General features: G+C 41.5%; 2 protein-coding genes and 1 non-coding gene across 5 annotated transcripts in view; 1 reads left to right on the top strand and 2 right to left on the bottom strand.

Moving 5' to 3' along the window:
* The window catches only part of Nt5c3a (5'-nucleotidase, cytosolic IIIA), a 49,053-nt gene extending 44,648 nt beyond the window's left edge, over window positions 1-4,405 (top strand). For all 3 annotated transcript variants that reach the window (XM_026401558.2, XM_026401560.2, XM_026401559.2), the window contains 4 exons: window positions 116-205; window positions 1,890-2,052; window positions 2,628-2,828; window positions 3,719-4,405. In XM_026401558.2, coding sequence (XP_026257343.1) covers window positions 116-205; window positions 1,890-2,052; window positions 2,628-2,828; window positions 3,719-3,820 — 556 coding nt within the window. In that variant the 3' untranslated portion in view covers window positions 3,821-4,405. The remainder of the gene's footprint in view (window positions 1-115; window positions 206-1,889; window positions 2,053-2,627; window positions 2,829-3,718) is intronic.
* LOC113191748 (U6 spliceosomal RNA) lies at window positions 954-1,060 on the bottom strand. Its single transcript, XR_003301932.1, has one exon. It is a non-coding gene; the product is annotated as a U6 spliceosomal RNA (small nuclear RNA).
* Window positions 4,406-7,690: 3,285 nt separating the features above from the next.
* Fkbp9 (FKBP prolyl isomerase 9) overlaps window positions 7,691-20,685 on the bottom strand; it is a 47,646-nt gene continuing 34,651 nt past the window's right edge. The window contains exons 7-10 of the mRNA XM_026401555.2: window positions 18,307-18,493; window positions 13,986-14,131; window positions 11,447-11,610; window positions 7,691-8,373 (exon numbers count right to left, since the gene is read on the bottom strand). Of these exons, the coding sequence (XP_026257340.1) occupies window positions 8,197-8,373; window positions 11,447-11,610; window positions 13,986-14,131; window positions 18,307-18,493 (674 nt within the window). The 3' untranslated portion in view covers window positions 7,691-8,196. The remainder of the gene's footprint in view (window positions 8,374-11,446; window positions 11,611-13,985; window positions 14,132-18,306; window positions 18,494-20,685) is intronic.

The raw sequence follows: 20,685 nt of genomic DNA, 5'->3' as shown, positions 1-20,685 counted from the left end.
TCTCAGATTGAAATCCAAATATGTGGCCAAAAGAACTTTTCTTATACTGAAGCATGCTTTGTAATAAAAATAATTGTTTTAATGTATACTTTTGTTTCTTTTGTCACAACTCCAGGTATAGTAAGTCTCATAGTTTGATTGTTGAACAAGGTATACCAAAAGCTAAAATTAAAGAGATTGTGGAAGAATCTGACGTTATGCTCAAGTAAGTTTCTGAATGTTTGTTATTGTCTGCAGAACTGAAGTATTTTTATTTTTAATTGCGTATTTTTATTAAAATAAGATATGACACTACTCCATGGAAAAATACCCTAAATATACTACTTGTCCAAAATGGATAGTGTACGATAAGAAATCTAGAATGACAAGTTAGATTTGGTGTGGGTAATAAATCACATTTAAGTACTAATATTTTTGTCCAGATTAAACCCCTAATATTTGTTGTGTTTCAAAAGATTTGCTTATTCTATTTCTCCTAAATGAAATCATACCATGTATTCTTTTTCCTTTTAAACTTTTTTTGGTTGTAGATGAACACAATACCTTTATTTTATTTTTTTTTTTTTAATGTGGTACTGAGGATTGAACCCAGTGCTTTTTAATGGTATAAATTGTGAATGGTAGGCTTATATCTATATTCAATATGAGTCTATTTGAACTATTAGAACAGTCATTCTCCTTCCTCTACTCTGTTGATTTTTCTTTTATTTCATTTATTTATTTTTGGTTGGCTCTTTATATGTGGTGCTGAGAACCGAACCCAGTGCCTCATACATGCTAGGCAAGTGCTCTACCACTGAGTCACAACCCCAGCCCCTTGATTGGTTCTTTCTACTTAAACATAAAGGTGAAATTCCCCATGGTATATTTATATATACACATAATGTGATTTTGTTAAAATTTATTCTACATTTCCTCCCCTTTCTCATCCCTCTTCTTTCCCTTTTGATAAAAAAGGTATATAATGCGTCATGAATTCGCATGTCATCCTTGCTCAGGGGTTATGCTAATCTTCTTTGTATTGCTCCACTTTTAGTATATGTGCTGCCATAGTGAGCACCCTTTTAAAATTTGTTATATTCTGAGATAGGTTCACACTGCATTGCCCATGCTGACACTGAACTTGCAATCCTCCTGCCCCCACCTCCTGAATCCCAGGGATTAAAAACACATACCACTATGTCTAGCTTTAAGCTGATTTTCCATATCTTTTACCACCTTTTACAATTTTCAATTAGTGAGACAAATACAATGCTGCTCCTTTTTATTCTTTGTGGTGCTGGGAATTGAACCCAGCACCTTGCGCATACTAGACAACTGCTATTATCGCTGACCAGGCAGTGCCACCCAGCATCTAGTGCCATTTTTAGAACATACAGCTTCCATGGCTGAGGGTGTAGCTCAGTGGTAGAGCCCTTTGTAGAATGTATGCCCCCCAGTCCCCCACTGTACACACTGCATGTCTCTGCCTATTTTGAACTAGTAGAATTGATTAAAAGAGCCGGGCTTGGCAGCACAAGCTGGTAAAACCAGCAATTTGAGAGGCTGAGGCAGGAGAATTATAAGGCCAGCTTCAGCAACTTGGTGAGGACCTGAGGAATTTAGTGAGATCCTGTCTCGAAAAATTTTTTTTAAAAAGAGCTGGGGATGTGGCCCATTGGTAAAGTGCCTCTCCAAAAAAAAAAAAAGAATAGATTTAAAGGAAAGTAGTTGCTTGAAAAAGTACTCGTAGTGGTATAGATATTACCAACTGTCCTCTTGGGCAGTATTTTGAAATGAGAATATACATGAGTCATAGAATTTAGATGAAGTATTTTGTTTTTAAGCTTCTAAATGAAAAGGAGATGTATTTTGTTCTTTATTAATCATTTTGTACCTCCATCTTGCAGGGAAGGATATGAGGATTTCTTTGATAAGCTCCAACAATACAACATACCTGTGTTCATATTTTCGGCTGGTATTGGTGATGTACTAGAGGAAGTTCTCCATCAAGCTGGGGTTTATCATCCAAATATCAAAGTAGTGTCCAACTTCATGGATTTTGATGAAAATGTAAGAACAGCAAATCATTCTCAGATTTACTTTAGAAATCTGAAAATATTTTAATCATGAAAATTTATTATAATTTTATATATATTCATTAAATTAGACCCAAGTTAATAGGCCCGGTATTAGGACTCATGATCTTTTCCAGTGTCATATTTTAGAAATAATATACCCTTCGTAAATTTTTGCTCACAAGTTTTAAACTAATATTAAAATTTGCAAAACTTCTCTTATTTGAATACAGCAACTCTGAAGACTCTTTAGCATTCATAGGTGGAAAATAAGAAGGGAATTTAAGATTGAATGAATTTTCCCAAGCAAGACAGTATGTTGTAAAATTCTTAAAAATGAAAAGAAGTTGAATTCTCAACTCATTTAAAATGGTCACTAGAAGATACTTCTTAGGGCCCTTCCAACCTGTCATGATTGGCATGTACTCGAGTGCTGTGAGTCTTCTAGTGTCAGAGATAAACTTTAAAATATGATGAAATAATGTGACATCTATTAAAAACTACAAAATGTGAAAACCTAATAGAATTTGTAAAACCAATTTTTTTCCAAAACATTTCTGTGTTTAATAGGGTATCCTCAAAGGATTTAAAGGAGAACTAATTCATGTATTTAACAAACATGATGGTGCCTTGAAGAATACAGACTATTTCAGTCAACTCAAAGACAACAGCAACATAATTCTGCTGGGAGACTCCGAAGGAGATTTAAAAATGGCAGATGGGGTAGCCAATGTTGAACACATTCTTAAGATTGGTTATCTAAATGATAAAGTAAGTATTCAGGTCTTTTACTTTTCTTTCAAGAAAAAGTTGGGATGAAACTTTATAGCTATTTGTTGCCAAAGGCTCTTGATTTTATGCCTTTTTCTTTGGGAATGATTAAAGAAGTTGATAAGCACAGAAACATGCAGTGTGTAAGGTGGGGAATTAGAGGCCATACATTCTATGAAGGGCTCTACTCTCAGCCATGGAAGCTATGTGTTCCAAAAATGGCATTAGATGCTGGATGGCACTGCCTGGTCATGAAAATCAAAAATGCCTCCAAACATTGCCAGAAATTCTTTGAACAGAATCACCCCAGTTGAGAATGACTATTCTGGAGATAAATTTTTGGGGGGGAGAACTACCATGTGGAAAAGCTCCTTTCTTAAAACATTTCAGTCTGTTTTCTTTTGGGGGGTGGGTACTGGGAATTGAACTCGGGGGCACTCAACCTCTGAGTTATATCCCCAGCCCTGTTTTGTATTTTATTTAGAGATAGGATCTCAGTGAATTGCTTATCACCTCGCTTTTGCTGAGGCTGGCTTTGAACTTGTGTTCCTCCTACCTCAGTCTCCCAAGCTGCTGGTTTTACAGGAATGTGCTGTATTTTCATTTCTAAAGTCTTATGAAATTGAATGGAATTCATTTCATTCTGTCTAAAAGGGCTAATATAACAATGAGATTAATATTGAAATTATTTGAAAGTCTGGGGATGTAGCTTAATGGCAAAATACTTGTCTAGCATATATAATGTCCTGGGTTCCATTCTCCAGCACCATTAAAAAGAAAAAAAGAAAAAAAAATGTGTGTATGTGTGTGTGTAAACATATAGTATAAAAATTATTTATTGGCTGCTTCTCCCAGAATGTTGATTTTATTTTTGTTCTTCTGTTGATTAGGTAGATGAACTTTTAGAAAAATACATGGACTCTTATGATATTGTTTTGGTAAAAGAAGAATCACTGGAGGTCGCCAACTCTATTTTACAGAAGATTCTATAAACAAGCATTTTTCAAGAAAACGTCTCCCATGGGTGCAAATGATACAAGATTTACTCATCTGTCCATCTAGCTGAAAGACTCTTTATTTATAAATATATTCTTGTTCTTGAAGTTTTCTCTTTACATAACTGAAATATTTTCAGACATGTTGAGTCCATCTCCTGGAAGCTCCTTTCCTCTTTCAATACACTCCTCATCATATTTTTTTAACCCCTAAAAAATATGTTGAAGCCAAAATTAGAAAAACTACCCCCTACTTTTCCAAAGTGAATTTTGTAGCTTAATGTTATCATGCAGTTTTTGAAGAGTCTTTTTACACCAGGAATGTTTATAGATGTTTTTAAAAAGTTTTACGAAATGGTGAAATAATGTGCATGATTTTAAGTATTGCCATTTATATAATTTGGGTGGATTATGCTAATGGTATCACCATCTCCTGAAATTGTTATATTTTGTGTGAGAAAACCAATATTTACCAAAAAACAGTGGCACTTAATATTTGAAAAGACTGTTGGTGGCCATGTGTCACTAATCATCACAAAATATTCAAATGAAGCACTGATAATAAATATGAAATGAAAAGCCTTTTTAATTCTACTGACAAGACTATTTTTATTAATTTATTCAGCAAATATTTATTGAATACCTGTCTTGTTTTTTCCTTTCTTATCTTTCATTTTGTAATACGTGAATCCTAATGCTTTTGTCATAGTGGCTGTTTAGATTGGATATTTTCAATGAGGCCTGCATAAATTATTTTCTCTTATTGAACTCATCAAGAAAAGGCAGTACCTTAAGGCTTTCAGTAACAACTATAGTGTAGCTGGGTCTCAAAGTATAGCTAAAACTGAGTACTGCAAAGTTAGGACCCACCATTTCTCTATAGCCTGGCTTCCTGTTCTAAATCCTTAAGACTTCCATAATTGCCTTTCACAGGTTTTAGACTTGACATTGTGATACATTTGATCTAGACTTTTTTTGGTGGGAGAGTGTACAACAGATTGAACTCAGCAGTGCTTTACCACTAAGCCACATCCTTAGTCCTTTTTATTTTTATTTATTTTAAAAAATTTTTCTTAGTTATGGGCTGGGGATATAGCTCAGTTGGTAGAGTGCTTACCTTGTATGCATAAGGCCCTGAGTTCAATCCCTAGCACCACCAAAAAAAAAAAAAAAAAAATTAAAAAGGGCTGGTGTTGTGGCTCAGGGGTAGAACGCTCACCTAGCATGTGTGAGGCCCTGGGTTTGTTTGATCCTCAGCACCACATAAAAATAAATAAATGAATAAATGTTTAGCAAAAATTCAATTGTTAATGGGCCTTTATTTCATTTATTTACTTATATGCTATGCTGAGAATCAAACCCATTGCCTCACGCATGCTAGGCGAGTGCTCTACCACTGAGCCACAACCCCAGCCCACCCTTTTTATTTTTTATTTTGAAAGGGGTCTCACAAGTTGCTTAAGCCTTGCTGAATTACTGAGGCTGGCCCGAACTTTTGATCCTCCTGCCTTGGCCTCCCAAGTTGCTGGGATTACAAGCATATGCCACCATACCCAGTGAAAGGTTTATTTTGGTTCAGTTTTAGAGGCTGAATTAAGTACCAGTTGGCCCTACAGGACATCATGGTGGGAGCATGTAACAGCAAAACCATTCACTTTATAGCTAGGAAGGAAAAGAAAAAAAGGACCAAGACCAAACCAAAAAAATCCTATAAACATCTTCAAGGGCATGCCCCCAATGACCTGAAGACCTCTCATTAGTCCCCACATCTTAAAATTTCCTTCACCTCTCAATAGTACTAAGGGCTAGAGACCACAACCTTCAACCTGGACCTTTGGGGGACACTTAAGATCCAAACTAAGATGGGCACAGTAGTTAATGCCTCTAAGGCCAGCCTGGGCAATTTAATAAGCCTTGACTCAAAAATAGCAAGGGCTGGGGATGTAGCTCAGTGTCAGTACCACCCCAAAACTGTGTGTGTGTGTGTGTGTGTAGGGGGGGTGTCACATGGAGTTTCCATTCTGTGTGGCCCTTTAGCACTTGTAGCCTTTCTGGAAGAGCTATAACTCTAATCCATTCGCAAACAGGCAAGTGTTGCCACAGCACCATGAAGGGGCCAGCTAGGCAGCTTGCCCTTCCAGGCAATAGTGGCTGAGATGGCCACAGGCAATTCAATGCCCTCTTTAGCCTCAGGAATAATGGAAGTTAGCAGGCAGCACTCATCTGATCAAGCCCAGACTGACTGCCCCCTCTGCCTCAAGTTGCAAGGCCCTGATTCAATCAATCTGTCTCCAGAACAGATTGTGAGCACAATGTACAGAAAACCATGTAGAAAGCTGGGCACAGTGGCACATCCCCACTACTGAGGGAGGATAGCAAAGTAGGGGCCAGCATGGGCAATTTTGGAGACCCTCTCTCAAAATATAAAAAGAACTGGGGAGCCAGGCATGGTGGCACACTCCTGTAATCCCAGCGACTTGAGAAGCTGAGGCTGGATGATCAAGAGTTCAAAGGCAGCCTCAGCAAAAGCAAGGCACTAAGCGACTCAGTGAGACCTGTCTCTAAATAAAATACAAAATAGGGCTGAGAATGTGGCTCAGTGGTCAAGTGGTCCAGTACCGAAGAAAATTTTTTAAAAAAGGACTGGGGATGCAGCCCAATGGTAGGGTACTTCTGGGTTCGATCCCCAGTACAAAAAAAAAAAAAAAAATTCTTGCTTCTTGCTAAACTGAATTGCTCTCTGGAATGCATTTGATCTACCCTTCATTATCCTTATGGGTCTGCATTAAATTAAAACAAAACCTAACACTTATTGTCTACCTTCCCCACCCCCAGTACTGGGAACCAAACCCACAGCCTCGTGCATACTAGGCAAGCACTCTGCCACTGAGCTATGCCCCTGATACCCTCCCTCTTTCCTTTTTTTAAAATTTTACTTTTCAAGTTTGTCAAAATTTGCCTTCAAACTTATGATTCTCCTGCCTCAGCCTCACATGTATCTGGGATTATAGGCTGCACCACTGACTGCTTTTGGCAAGAAGCAAGATTATTAACCTATCTAATGAATTTTAAGGAATACTGTTAAATGAAAAGCTGAGCAACTGTGACTAGGTGAAAGAGGGCTTAGGAACACTAGTGCCCAAAGCCGCTGCAGCCAGGAAGACCATGGCAACTTCCCAGAAATTACTTCTGCAAAGAGTAAACAGTAACATTTCCTTTTTAAAAACAGTATTTATTCCATTGAACGAGTGCATAGCATTTGCATGAACTATCTCAGGACTACATCAGTACAAAACAGTTTAAATTAGTAAAATAAAGCAGTTTCAAAAGGAAATCATCGATTACTTCAGGGTAAGTGCCAATACCAACCTGGGAAGAGAGGATATTAGGCAGCAATGTGGTTAGGTTACTGCATGATGCGGGGAAAAGGCTGGCAGGTACATTGTCACTGCTTTCCTATGGCAGAAGCATAGGACTACCCTCTCCAGGACACAAATGAGCAGCAGAAAAATGTCACCTTATTTATGCTCATCTGCCAGGATGACACTTGAACCTCAGCCACAGTGAAATTGGGATGACTGGCCAGTGAGGCCCCGCCACTAGCCCTATGTGCATCTATCTAAGCAACAGCGCTGGAGGAGGGGGAGTGCTTTACTGGATATCAAGAGCTGGCCACCAGGTAATGCAGATGCAGAATCAAATTCTCTGCTTGCTCTGAGACAACCTTCATTTGGTCCTCTGCTTTTTATTTTTGTCCTGGAGGCTTTTTTTTTTTTTTAAACCTAAAAGTTACCTACTAATTGGAGGACCAATGCAGGTAGAAGGTGATGAACTGAAAAAACAATTGGGGGATTTTTTGGAGGGAAGGGCAGACCTCTGAGAACAGCCCCGGGTTGCTGTCTGGGAATCCTGCTGGGGCATGATGTCCTTTGTCTCTCCTGCCCATGTACAAAACATTTTTAAGACACCAGCAAGTTAAAAAAAATTTTTTTAATCTCTTTAGGTAGACACCTGGACACCACTTCTCCTATTCCCTCCAAGGTGTTTATAACTTCTACATATTATTTGCCTTTAATTACAAAATTTCCTAGAAGGCTCACAAATCACAGTTGGCAGTACAGCCCTTCCAATGCTTCGATACATATCATGCCAAGGCCTTCTATACCCATTATGTCTTCCCTCACTGAAAGTCCACCCCAAATTCTCACGTGTGTATCAACCCACCCCGATGTATGTACCAGGTACTGTGTCACCCACCTACTACTTGCTAATGATAGACCTTCCTAGAGACCCTCACACCCTCACCGCAGGTTCTGCCACAACAGGTGGCTTGGTGTCACACACTCCCTGGCACCAGCTAGCTCATGTCAGGTTTAGAGTTCGTCGTGTTTGGTCTCCTGGTCTTTAAGTTTAAACTCCTCAGCCACGACCTTCCCATCTCCATTCCGGTCCTGATTGGTGAACATATTCTTCACGATCATTTCAGCATCAAAACCAGGAGCAAGCTTCCCTTTGCCAGTTGCCACCTGGGCATGAATGTACTCTGAGAACTGAAGAGAAAGGGACAGGACGACATGAGATAAGGGAGCCAAGAATGCAGAGTCTGAAATACAGCACCTGAGGGTGGTGGGGCTGGGACTGGGGTCTGAACTTGGAAACTGATGAGAGCTTCTGGGGGACTAAATGATCAGGTTTTGTTTTTCTCCTGGTGCAGGTGAAAACCCCTGGGCTAAATGACTACAAGAGCCCCTTGGGTCCAGATAGCCAACATAAAGCAGTCACCAGGGCAGTCCTTCTCCCCACTGAAGTGGCCCACTTGAAGCTGTCTCCCAACCCTGTAAGAACACTGCTGTATGCACACATACCATGCATGCATGCACACAGTAAGAACTTACTGAGCATCTACCATGTACTGAGCATTGTACTAGACCCTTGGGCTATATCAACACACAAATCAACAAACATCTTGCCTTTGTTATGCTTGTTTTCTAGTGGGGGGGGGAATTGATAATTAATCATGAACATAATCAGTAAATTACACATTAAGTTACAAAGTGGAATGCTCCAGAAAAAAAAAAAAAAGTGAAATCTAGCCAAGAATGGGAAGGGAGAGTGGGTTAAAGTATTCAGTCTGGTAGTCAGGGTAAAACCTCAATCTTCGGGGAAGACTTGAGCAAAGGCTTGAAGGAAGTGAGAGAATGAACCAAACTATTATCTATCTGCATCTTCTGAGCAGAGGACGGTGGGGGCAAAGCCCCAGGTGTATTCACAGAACAGCAAAGGAGGCATGTGGCTGGGCCAAGTGAACAGAGGGAGGGGAGTGGCAGGGAGGTGCCAGTGAGCAGATAAGGGCCTCCACAGGTCCCTTACGGCCTTGGAGATGGGGGCTCTGTAGGTTCTGAGAAGCAGCAGCCATGACTACAGTGTTCTTGGGAGTGGCCACTCAGGCTGCTGTAGGGGTGAGAGCAGGAGCATCGTTAAGAGGCTGTTGCCATGATCCTGGGAGGGTAGATGATGGTTCAGGCTAAGATGCTATGAAAGGGAAGTGGTGAGAGAGTCAGTCTCTGTATGTCCTCAAGGCAGAGCTAGCAGCATTTTCTGGTGAATTCTTCATGGCCTGTGATCAAAAGTAGATTCCAAGATTACCTAGTGTTCTTACCTGAGCAAATGGAGGGACACAGGTGCCATGAACTGCAAGAGGTAGAGAGGGTTTCAAGGGTTCAATAAATGAAGATTTCAAGTAGAAAGTTGGATACACAAGTGCAACATGGAGGAAGAAGCCTGAGCAGGAGCAAATTCAGAAGGCATCAGGAAATGGATGGCAAAGCCCCTGGACCCCGTGACACCAAGGGAGTGATCCAAATACAGAGGTGAGAACAAAGTCCAGGACTCAGCTGGAGGTACTGTGGGCATGGAGACCTGGGGAGAAGAGGCCTGAGAGGAAGCTGCCAGGGAGATGGAAGGAACACCAAGAAAAGCATCCTTCTGGGCACAAGTGTTTGGAAGGAAGAGGGTGAGAGGTGACTGGGATTCTGCAGTATGGAAGGTATTGGGCATCAGGGCAAGGCCAGGCTCAGTGGCGCAGAGGGATACAAGCCCGACAGAAGTGGGTTCAAAAAAGAATAGAGCTCGGCTTGATGACACACACCTACAATCCCAGCGACTCAAGAGGCTGGGACAGGAAGGTTGCAAGTGCGAGGTCAGTCTGGGTAACTCAGTGAGACCCTGTCTCAAAATAGAAGGGGCCGTGGTTGTGGTCAGTGGTAGAGCACTTGCCTAGCACATGTGAGGCACTGGGTTTGATCCTCAGCACCACATAAAAATAAATAAAATAAAGGTATTATGTCCATCTACAACTTTTTTAAAATTAATTAATTAATTAATTTAAGAGTTTGAGGCCAGCCTGAGCAACATAGTGCAACTCCATCTCAATAAACTAAAAATAAATGAATGAGTGAATGAATGAGAGGTGGGCATGGTAACACACACCTGTAATTCCAGAGGCTAGGGACACCGAGTCACGAGGATTGCCAAGTTCTAGACCAGCCTCAGCAATTTAGTGAAACCCTCAGCAACACAGCAAGAATTTTTTTTAAAAAAAAAAAAAAGGAGGGGGGACCAGGGATGTAGCTCAGTGGTAAAACACCCCTGGGTTCAATCCCCAGTAATGCAAACAAAGATTTGAAGAAAAGGAATTGGAGGCAGGAAGTGCAGACAATTCTTTTGAGGTTACGGTTGTAAAGGGAGCAAAGAAATGAAAGAAATGGAAAGACATATCAAGAGGATGGAAAATAATGGCATGTTTGTACACTAATGAGAACGACCCAGGAGCCAGGGAAATGCCATATAGGAGAGAAAGGGGAAAAGCTGGAACATGTGCTTGAATAAGCAGATACAGTGCAGGCCTGGAGCTAGCATTCCCCAGGATTATGGCAGTACAACTATTGCCCAGCTCCATGGAGGAGCATGTTGTACTGGCTCAAAACACTGAGTAGCTGTGTGACCCTGGGCAAGTCATTTACTTTCTCTGCACAGTTTCTTCTTCTGAAACATATAAATGATTACATGAAGCAGGGTGTGGTAGCACATGCCTGTAATCCCAGAGAGGCTATATTGGGAGGCTAAGGCAGGAGGATCCCAAGTTCAAAACCAACTCTCAGCAACTTAGTGAGAAACTTAGCAAGACCTATCTCAAATACAATATAAAAAGAGATGATTCAGTAGTTAACGCCCCCCCCTTCAGTCCCTGGTACTGGGGGCGGGGGGGGAAGAATGATTGTATGGCTGTTGTGAGGGTTCAGGAATGGGCTTAACTACTGCCCTTGACCAGAGAATGTAAAATCACTTCACACCATGCAGACCTGCAGTGGGCATCCAGTAACTGAGAACCGAATCCAGATATGTGTACTCTAGCATCAAGGGCTTGCTCAGTTTCTTCAGCGGAGTTTCATTCCGAGAACGTGTGTAAAGGCCCTGGATACACATGTGTGCCGATTTCCATCAACATGAGAAATCCAGTGCAGCCTCCTCACCTTGGGAAGGCCTCACCTTCAAAACGAGGCCCTGCATCCCATAAGGCTCTCTGAGCAACTTCTGTCCCACATTCCTGCAAAGGTCAGTTACCTCTTCTAGGAGGACTTCTCCGTTGCCATCCTTGTCAATTTCTTCAAAGAGGTTGGGGGACACTTCGCCGTTCCATATGAACATGTACCCCTCAGGCAGGCCGGCCACAAGCTCCAGCAGCTCAATGTCGAACACCAAGACAGCACTGCCGGGCACCTCCCCATCTACAACAGAGGCAGGACACAGTGTGAACCCACAGAACAGCCGTCAAGCTCACCCAGTCACACTCCCCTCCCTGGGCCTCCAAGGGCAGGTACTTCTTAGGCAAGCAAGGAAGTGTGGCAGAGGCTACTAGTTTCCTACTGTCCACAGTGACCCCTTGAGTCATGAAATCAGTGTAGGCAGGGTAGCTTTTAAAACAAATAAACTAGATTCACAAACATCACACATAGAAAGGACAGATTACATGAGTCCCTGGGTTCAATTCCCAGCAGCAAATATAAGTAAAGAAAGAAAGAGTTTAAAGGGTGGCATACACTTGTAATCCCAGCTATCAAGTTTCAATTTTATATTTAATTCTCAATGTATACATTATATGTCAGGGCTGGGGATATAGATCAGTGGGTAGAGTGCTTGCCTTGTATGCACAAGGCCCTGGGTTCGATCCTCAGCACCAAAAAAAATAAAAATTAAAAAAAGAAAGAAAAGTATATGTTTATGTGTAATAAAGATTGGGAGATAAAATATATTTCTTAATGTGTAGCTTTGAAAAACACCTCAAAGCACAGACTACAATCGTAGAACTCTTGAATAAAGCTAATAGCAGAATGTTAAGAATAACTGATTTAAGATCAGTACATATAGTATGGACCCATAAGGATATATAAATGTACTATATATTGTTCAAAATTATTATATTATATACTATAAGTTTTAATTATAAATTTATTTTGCAGCACCAGGGATTGAACCTAAGGGCACTCACTCTATCTCTGCACCACATCTCCAGCCTTTTTTTTTTATTTTAAGATAGGGTCTCACTAAATTGGTGAGGCTAGTCTTAAACTTGTGATTCTCCTGCCTCTGGCTCCTAATTAGCTAGGATTACAGATGTGTACCACTATGCCTGGCTTAATATGACATACCTTTAAATTCTTTCATTGTTTCCTTTTTTTATTTTTGGTGCTGGGGATTGAATCCAGAGGCTGGTGCCTACCACTGAGCTACACTTTCAGCCCCAATATTATATACTATCTAGATTATAGAACAGTATAAATATAGTATATTATAAGTACTTATATATCAGAAAAAAATGGATACACAGCATATTTTTTAGAGGGTTTCTTCTGGGATTGGTGGAAGGAACAGATAGTATTTTTACAATTATTAAAGTTTGAAGAAAATAAAATCAACCTCTGTCAGGAGCTACTCTGGACAGGAGCTAGGTACAAACCTTTAAGTCCTGAGTGAGGAGGTACTGAACAGGTATTGCACCCACTGCAATGCATTTGGACCCTACCTCCACTCAGATAAGAGAGGTGCAGCTCCAGGAGTGGGCATCACCCAATGGGGTTGGATTACACCCGCTTGTTTCTTGTAACCCTACCCTTGCCTCATTTGAGTGGTTTCTCCCCAATAAAACCTGGGTTCCAGGAGTGCTCCTCCTCTTTCTTGCCTTCCTTGCCCCCCTTGTGGGAGCTGTGGGGAACAGTCACTGAACCCAAAGAAAGGGTACTTTCTGTGTCTATGTCTTTATTTAGTCAGCCAAAATTCATTTGGAGTGACCCTGACCAGTTTAGTTGTGTGTCATGATAAACTTCAAGTGCCAATCACTTTTATAAGCTACCACTTTCCTTCTCCAGATATCAACAGCATGAAAACACTGTAAAGAAGTGTTCTTGCCAGGTATGGTGGCACATGCCTGTAATCCCAGCAACTCTGGAGTCTGAGGCAAGAGGATCATAAGTTCAAGGCCAGCCTCAGCAACTTAATGAGGCCCTGTTACAAAAAAAATAAAAAGGGCTGGGAATGTAATTCAGTGGTTAAGCACCCCTGGGTTCAAACCCTAGTACCAAAAATTGTTCTGAGGGCTACAGATGTAGTTCAGTAATAGAGTCTGGCTGTACCAGGCCCCTGGTTCCATCCCCAGTATTCTAAAAAAAATTAAAAATAACATGTTCTGAATCCCTCAGATGGAGGACACATTCTGCCTAAAATCACGAAGTAAAACATAACCACTGTAAGGATATGATAAAACCAGTTTTTCAGACACTTGAAAGCTCTTTGCTAAAAGGATATTTTCTTGGCTCAGAAGTAGTGAAAAGCCCACAGCATTCCACCTCTCCCAGGAACAGTTCTAGAAGGAGGCACAAGGCTTGACCCCAGAAAAATCAACGGCATCCTCCTCCAGGGACATCTCCTACAGCATGCAGAAGACTTTTGGTATATTTCAATGAAACCCATTCTTTCTCATGAGTGCGGGGGCATTAACATGGCTGCTCACCGAGTTCACAAACATTTTTATCCAGAAAAGAAGCTAAATACTTCACAAAATTCAGATGGTGAAAATGCCCTGACACCCCTGAATATGATCACTTACCCACACCAGCCTCCCCATAGCCCAGGTGGGGCGGAATGACCACCGTCCGTTTCTCCCCCACGCACATCTCTCTAAGACCCATGTCCATTCCCAGCACGACTTGTCCAGATCCCAGCACAATATTGTAAGTCTTGCCTAAATTCCACCTGAAAATGAAACAGAAGAGATGAGTGAGGTCATCAACCCATTGGTACCAGCCAGGGTCCTCATAAGAATATATCACGTCAGTGGCACAGTAGTGCACGCCTGTGATCCCAGCAGCATGGGAGACTGAGGCAGGAGGATCTCAAGTTCAAAGCCAGCCTCAGCAAAAGCGAGGCACAAGCAACTGAGTGAGTCCCTGTCTCTAAATAAAATACAAAACTAGGACTGGAGATGTGGCTCGGTGCTTGAGTTCAATCCCCAGCACCAAAAAGAAAAAAAGAAAAAGAATACATCACCCCTAGGATACTTCCACCAAAGACATAATCACCAGCTAATCGTGAGGAAACACCAGACAAACACAAGTTGCAGACAAACCCAAGTGGTAGAGAACTTGCCTACTTGATAGAGTGGTAGAGTACTTGGAGGAGCACAATGGAATTCCCAGGATCCTCTGGCTATAAAAGACCTTACAGGAATACTTGATAAATGTAAAGTGAGTCTGAGGATTACAGGGTACTAATATATCAATAATTTCCTGATTTTTTAATTTTTTGGCTGTGTTGGGGATTGAGCCCAGGGCCTTGCACATGCTAGGCAAGTGCTCTACCACTAAGCTACATCCCCAGCTCCTTAACGTCCTGATTTTAATGAATGTCTGAGTTACACAGGACTTACTGAGAATGTCTTAAGTTTGTAGAAAAGGCACACTCAGGTATCTGGAGTGACAGGATATCAAGGCAACCTGCTCTCTAGTGGTTCAAGGGGAAAGAAACATTCTTTATATCCAGTTACGCACTTTCATGAGAATTTTTTGTTGTACATAATATAGTTATGACCCTGGATTTTAGATTCAGCAAGATCTCAGCTTCAATCCTGATTCCACCAATTCATTCGATTCTGGGAAATGTAATCTATCCATTTGCTTATCTATAAACTGGAGATAATGTTAGCTATCTCACAGGGATATTCTAAATAGCCAGTAGTAAAATAAGGTTGGCACAGCAGAGAGCAGATAAAGAGCTCAATAAACAGATAGTGTAAAGTGCTTTTGTCTGTAGCAATCTATGACTCCAAAAAAAAAAAAAAAAAAAACACTGAGCTTAATTATCCTTGATGCCCACAGACCCCAGGGAACCCAGGCCAAAAAAAAGTTGGCTCTCTCACCTCAGTCATGATTGAAAACAATTCAAAACCTATTTCAAAATCTATTTATGGCATTCCTATCAACTTCCCAGAGGCAAACTGTGGGCATGTTCTTAAATGCCAAGGAGGAAACTCCCTCTGAAGTCCCTTGATGTCTATCACCAGGTGGTGACAATACAGATAGGACATCCCCTGAGGGTCCCCTCAGGCTTCCCACCTCCCCTGGGTCCATGGCTGCTGCTGCTTTTCCTCCTCCCACTGGTTCCCAGGCCAGGGTGGCTTTCAGGGGCCTGCAAACCCAAACCAGGCCTGTGTTTGTCCGACCTGGGAAGGAAGCCACATAAGGCCACCTCTGGCACAGGATGCCTTGGCCAGTGGCCCAGGAGGAAGTAAGTCGCCCTTTGTGCCCCCTGCTCTCAGTCCATGTGGTCAGCAGCACCCAGGAGCTCTCACACTGCCTCTCTCTGGGCACCAACCTGCAGGATCGCACAGTCTCAAAGTCTCACAGAATCTTCGAGAACTGCCTTAGTTATCAAGTAATGAACGTTAGTCCTTCCTCCCTAAGGTCTGTTTCAACACGATCACTAATGACTGAATAATAACGAATCCTCCAAGGAAGTAATTTGTTCTCATTTGTCATCTCTGAAAACCCCACTAGTTTATTACTTATTTGTTTTAAGGGCCCAGTTTTTCTAACGCCTTCCTCATTCCTGTTGTGTCTCCTGACTTCCTCTCCCTCCCAAGTTTCCTGCTTCCTGCCAGCCCCTCCACCCTCTCTGGCTCTGTGCCCAGGCTCCCATCTCGAGATGGGACCAGGTAGGCAGGTGCCTGGCATCCTTCCCTTCCTTCTTTTATTTGAAGCTCACACCCAGAAGAGACCAACAGGGAAGTCCTGCTGCTGTTCCCTGACAATTTACACAAAATACAAATGACTCTGAAGCTACAAAATGGAGTTTCTCCTAAGAGCAAGGAACCCGCATCACATGACTCCTGAGGGCTCTGAGAGAATGTTCCACAAAACACATCAGAGGGCAGGAAGTCTGACTTTTCCCACAGGAAATGCACATCCGAACCACGGAGGAGTTCCTTTGTTCATTTCCCAGCCCCACGTCCGCTTTCTTCCGCCTCAGGAGCACCAGACAGGAATGTGGACACTGGCAAGAGCAATGACAGCAGTCACTGACCCCAAATGTTCTCATCTCATGGGCCATTTTCCCGTGTGTGGTTCACTTGGTTCACAGGGCAACAACACACCACGCTTCTTTCCCACCGTCCTCCCAGGCTTCCAGGATCCAGTGGTTGGGATTCCTTTGCAAGGTCTGTGGTAAGCCAGGGCCTGAGCATCTGGGCCCCAGAAGCTAAGCACTCATTTCATTGATTCAAAATGTGGATTTTTTTTCAAATTTTGACCTCTGTATAATTAGGATACATTTAATTTTTTTTTTTTAGTTTGTACATGGACACAATATCTTTATTTTGTTTATTTATTTTTATGTGGTGCTGAGGATAGAACTCTGCCTCACACGTGCTAGGCAAGCACTCTGCCACTGAGCTACACCCCAGCCCCATATAATTAGGATAGATTTTATGATTGAAAATCCATCATTATTTTTTGGGTAGCACTTTTGCTTTTTTTTTTTTTTTTTTTTTTTTTTTTTTTTTTTAGAGAGAGGGGAGAGAGAGAGAGAGAGAGCACTTTTGCTTTCTTAAAGATACATAAAATAATGACCCTAATAATCAGTGAATTTTAGATTTGATGAAATATGCTAACTGCCTTAGTATGTAGGATCTTGTGGTCTCAGAAGGAGTGCTCCGAATACCACATCCCGGGCTGTCTCCATGCCCAGCTCTCTGCAGCCCCATACGCTGTCACTGAAGCCAGAAGGCAGAGGAGGTGGGAGGAATAGAGTGCAGTTCGCATCTAGAATAAATGCAGCAGCACTTGATTATAATAAAGCCCTTTTTTCTCCCCAGGTCCAAACTTGGAATCTAAGTCAGGATGAGTCCAAAAGTGGATATACTTTATGGAAATATAATGAAAAGCTATAAAACGTTTCTTTCCTAAAGAAGATGTATTAACTTACAGAGACATCTGAAGATTCAGCTTCACAAGAAGCAAAGTTCCTTTTACATTCTTATTTAATATATTTTCAGGTTTCTCTCAATCAATTAACATTTGCTAAATGCTCTTTTTGTGCTATGTAAACTCTGGGAAAAATGGAAGGGATAAAAATATGAATCTGGGCTGGGAGCACAGCTCAGTGGTAGAGCACTTGCCTAGCACGTGTGAGGCACTGGGCTTGATTCTCAGCACCACATGCAAACAAACAAAATAAATGTTCATCAAGAAGCTGGGATTGAGGCTCAGTGGTAGAGTACTTGCCTAGCATGTATGAGGCACTGGTTTCGATTCTCAGCACCACATATAAAGAAATGAACAAAATAAAAGCCCATCAACATCTAAAAAAAATATTTTTAAAAAAGTTCATTGACAGCTAAAAAAAATATTTTTAAAAAAGAAAGGTATTTTTTTTAAAAAAATGAATTAACAGATTGGGTGTACCTGAGGTATTCACACCAGTAGCAGAGAGAGAAACAAAAAGTTAACTAAAACACAGGTAACACATAATGTGTTAGGAGATTACAGAAACAGAAGCAGTTGGTTTTTCCTAGGATTTAAGGAATGATTTTGAGGAAAGGAAGGCCACAGAAAGCAGAAGATGGACCCAGCAGAAGAGATCAGTGAGGCAGAAATGCAGCTAAGAAATACAGCCTCCTGTGCCAGAAGCTTGGCCTTTATCTGAGGGCTGGCTTTTAAAGGTAGCAGTTACATGATAAGGTCTACTGTTCTGAAAGAGCTAATTCCACAGGGCTGAGAAATGACCTGGAGCAGAGTGAGAATGTTAGTAGGAAACCCTCAGAATAGCCTGAGCAGGGAGGAAGCCTGAGCAGAAGAGCTCTCAGCCCATGTCTGAAGAGAATGGTGGACCTGCTACCCAGGGGCTCGCTCCCACACCTTCTGGGCTGCACTTACGTGGAGTCCAGCAGGGTTCCATCCAGAAGCGAGGCATTGTAGTGGTACTTGAGGTAATCCCCCTTCTTACTCAGCACGGAGCAGTCAGGGGGCTTGTAGTGGGAAGTGATGCTGATAGAGTCCGAAGGATTGTGGAAGTCAATGACATGGATGTCAAACACCAGCACCGCTGAGCCAGGGATGTTCCCTAAAGACAGACATTCGGGAACTGATGAATGAAGCCTCTAAACTGCCACACTCCCAGATATCAGCAGGTGTCGAATCCCCAGGGAACACAGGGAAACCCAGACATGAAATGCTAGGGAATACTGAAGAGCAAAACTAAAAGGGCCATTAGAACCATTTTACAGGTAAGGAAACTGAGGCACAGATTGGCACAGGGTCACACAGCCAGTCATGAGCACAGTTTGGACTCAAACTCAGAACTGTGGCCTGTTGCCCCACAGAATCCTTAAGCCTGAAAGACACTGGGTCAATCGATCATGGAAGAAAACTCAAGCTCAGACAAATGGAGGCTTGACCCTCCCCAACAAGAAGCCAAAGAATGAGACCCGAACATCAGCCTAGAGCGAAAGTCACTCCAGTGCCCAACTACTGCTCAAGAAAAACCAAACTCACATACTTCAAAGAGAAAAGAAGGAAAGTGGCCCACACACATCCCGTAGGACAGTACTCCTGACTCACCCAGTGCTTTTACAACGCATTCTACTTGTTCCACACATTAGTACATTTTTCTTTTCCATTATCTCCACTTTTGAAAATATCTCACTTCTGAATATTGGTTTATAGTTTACAAATGTTCTTCACATATGTTCTCTTATTAACTCCCTAAGACTACCTGATAAGGTGGGTATTACTGTAAGTTCAAGACTAAAAGACACTCCTTGAATTAAATGACAGCTTGGGGAAGGAGACCCCTTAGACATATGCATCAGCTGTAATACACCCTCCCCCAGCTCATTTAAGAAAAGCTCAAATGTCAAAAAAAATTTTAAATAGCATTCCATAGAACCAAGGACATATACAGCATTATTGCTGCATTTTACTTTAAAAAAACCAAATCAAATATACTATATCTCAGGAATTAATGGTCATAACTTTCTTAGCCTTATATTTGTATACACAACCAGGGTAATTCCACATCATGTATGATCACAAGAGTGGGAACTTAAACTGAGTAAGTTATATTTTATGTGTGTATATTCTGCCAAAATACTACTGCCATGTATAATTAAAATAAAAATTTTTTAAAAAGTAAAAAATAACTTCATTCAAAAACAGCAATAGACACAATTCAAATAGAGATACATGAACACCCCACCTCCCATACCTGCCAAGTATCTTTCTGTGTTTCATGAATGTCCTCTCCTCTAAAACACATACATACACTTAATTGTGAGTTTGGTAATCAGTAAGAGGGCTGAAGCTAACCCCTCTTGCCTATCCATTGTGTAATAGTCGGGAACTGCCCATCAGTAACAAGAATAGCCCAAGGAAGTCAATGACCTCTGTTTTTGTTTGTTGTTTGTTTGTTTGTTTTGCAGTGGTGGGGATTGAAATCAGGGTCTCACACTTGCAAGGCAAGCACTCTGCCACTTAGCTACATCCCCAGCCTATGATCTTTGTTTTTGAGATTTGCAAAACAGGAAAGCATCTCCTGACTAGGCGATTAGGATCAGATGTGTGTCACTTGGTCTCAAACCTCAACCTATGAGAAAGCACCCACCAGTCTGCAAAGTAAACCACCCATAAAATCAGCCTCCTGGCAAGTGGCTCTTTAGGGACAAGAATCCCTGCCATCCTCTTATCTGCTAGTATATGGCCGTAAATTTCTTGCTCTAACAAGGACTTGCTTTGACTGATGGCTTCAACTGTGGCAAGCAGAGCAAGCCTTTTGGGCAGTAATAAATTCATTAATTTTTTGTGCAACTTTTTTTTTTTTTTTTTGGTGGTGGTACCAGGGATTGAACTCAGAGGCACTTAATCACTGAGCCATATCCCCATCATTTTTTTCAATTTTACATAAAATTTATTTTTTATTTCCAGACAGGATCTAAGTTGCTAAGGGCCTCGTTAACTGGCCAAAGCTGGCTTTAAACTTGAGATTCTCCTGACTCAGCCTCCTGAGTCACTGGGATTACAAGCATGAACCACCATGCCCAGCAACAAATCCATTAAATTTTATAGTATGTGAATTGTATCTCAATAAAAAATAAATTTAAAAAATGTTTTATAGATATATAGCTAAAAGAATTGAAAGCAGAGATTTTAACAAATATTCATTTTGAACACCAATATTAAAGCAGCATCATTCACAATCTGTCTACAACAGATGAAAGGATAAACAGTATATACGTACAATGGAATAGTCATTCAACC

This window comes from Urocitellus parryii, chromosome 3 (assembly GCF_045843805.1).
Source record: "Urocitellus parryii isolate mUroPar1 chromosome 3, mUroPar1.hap1, whole genome shotgun sequence".
Taxonomy (NCBI): Eukaryota; Metazoa; Chordata; class Mammalia; order Rodentia; family Sciuridae; genus Urocitellus; species Urocitellus parryii.
This window is presented reverse-complemented; position numbering and strand designations above follow the sequence as displayed.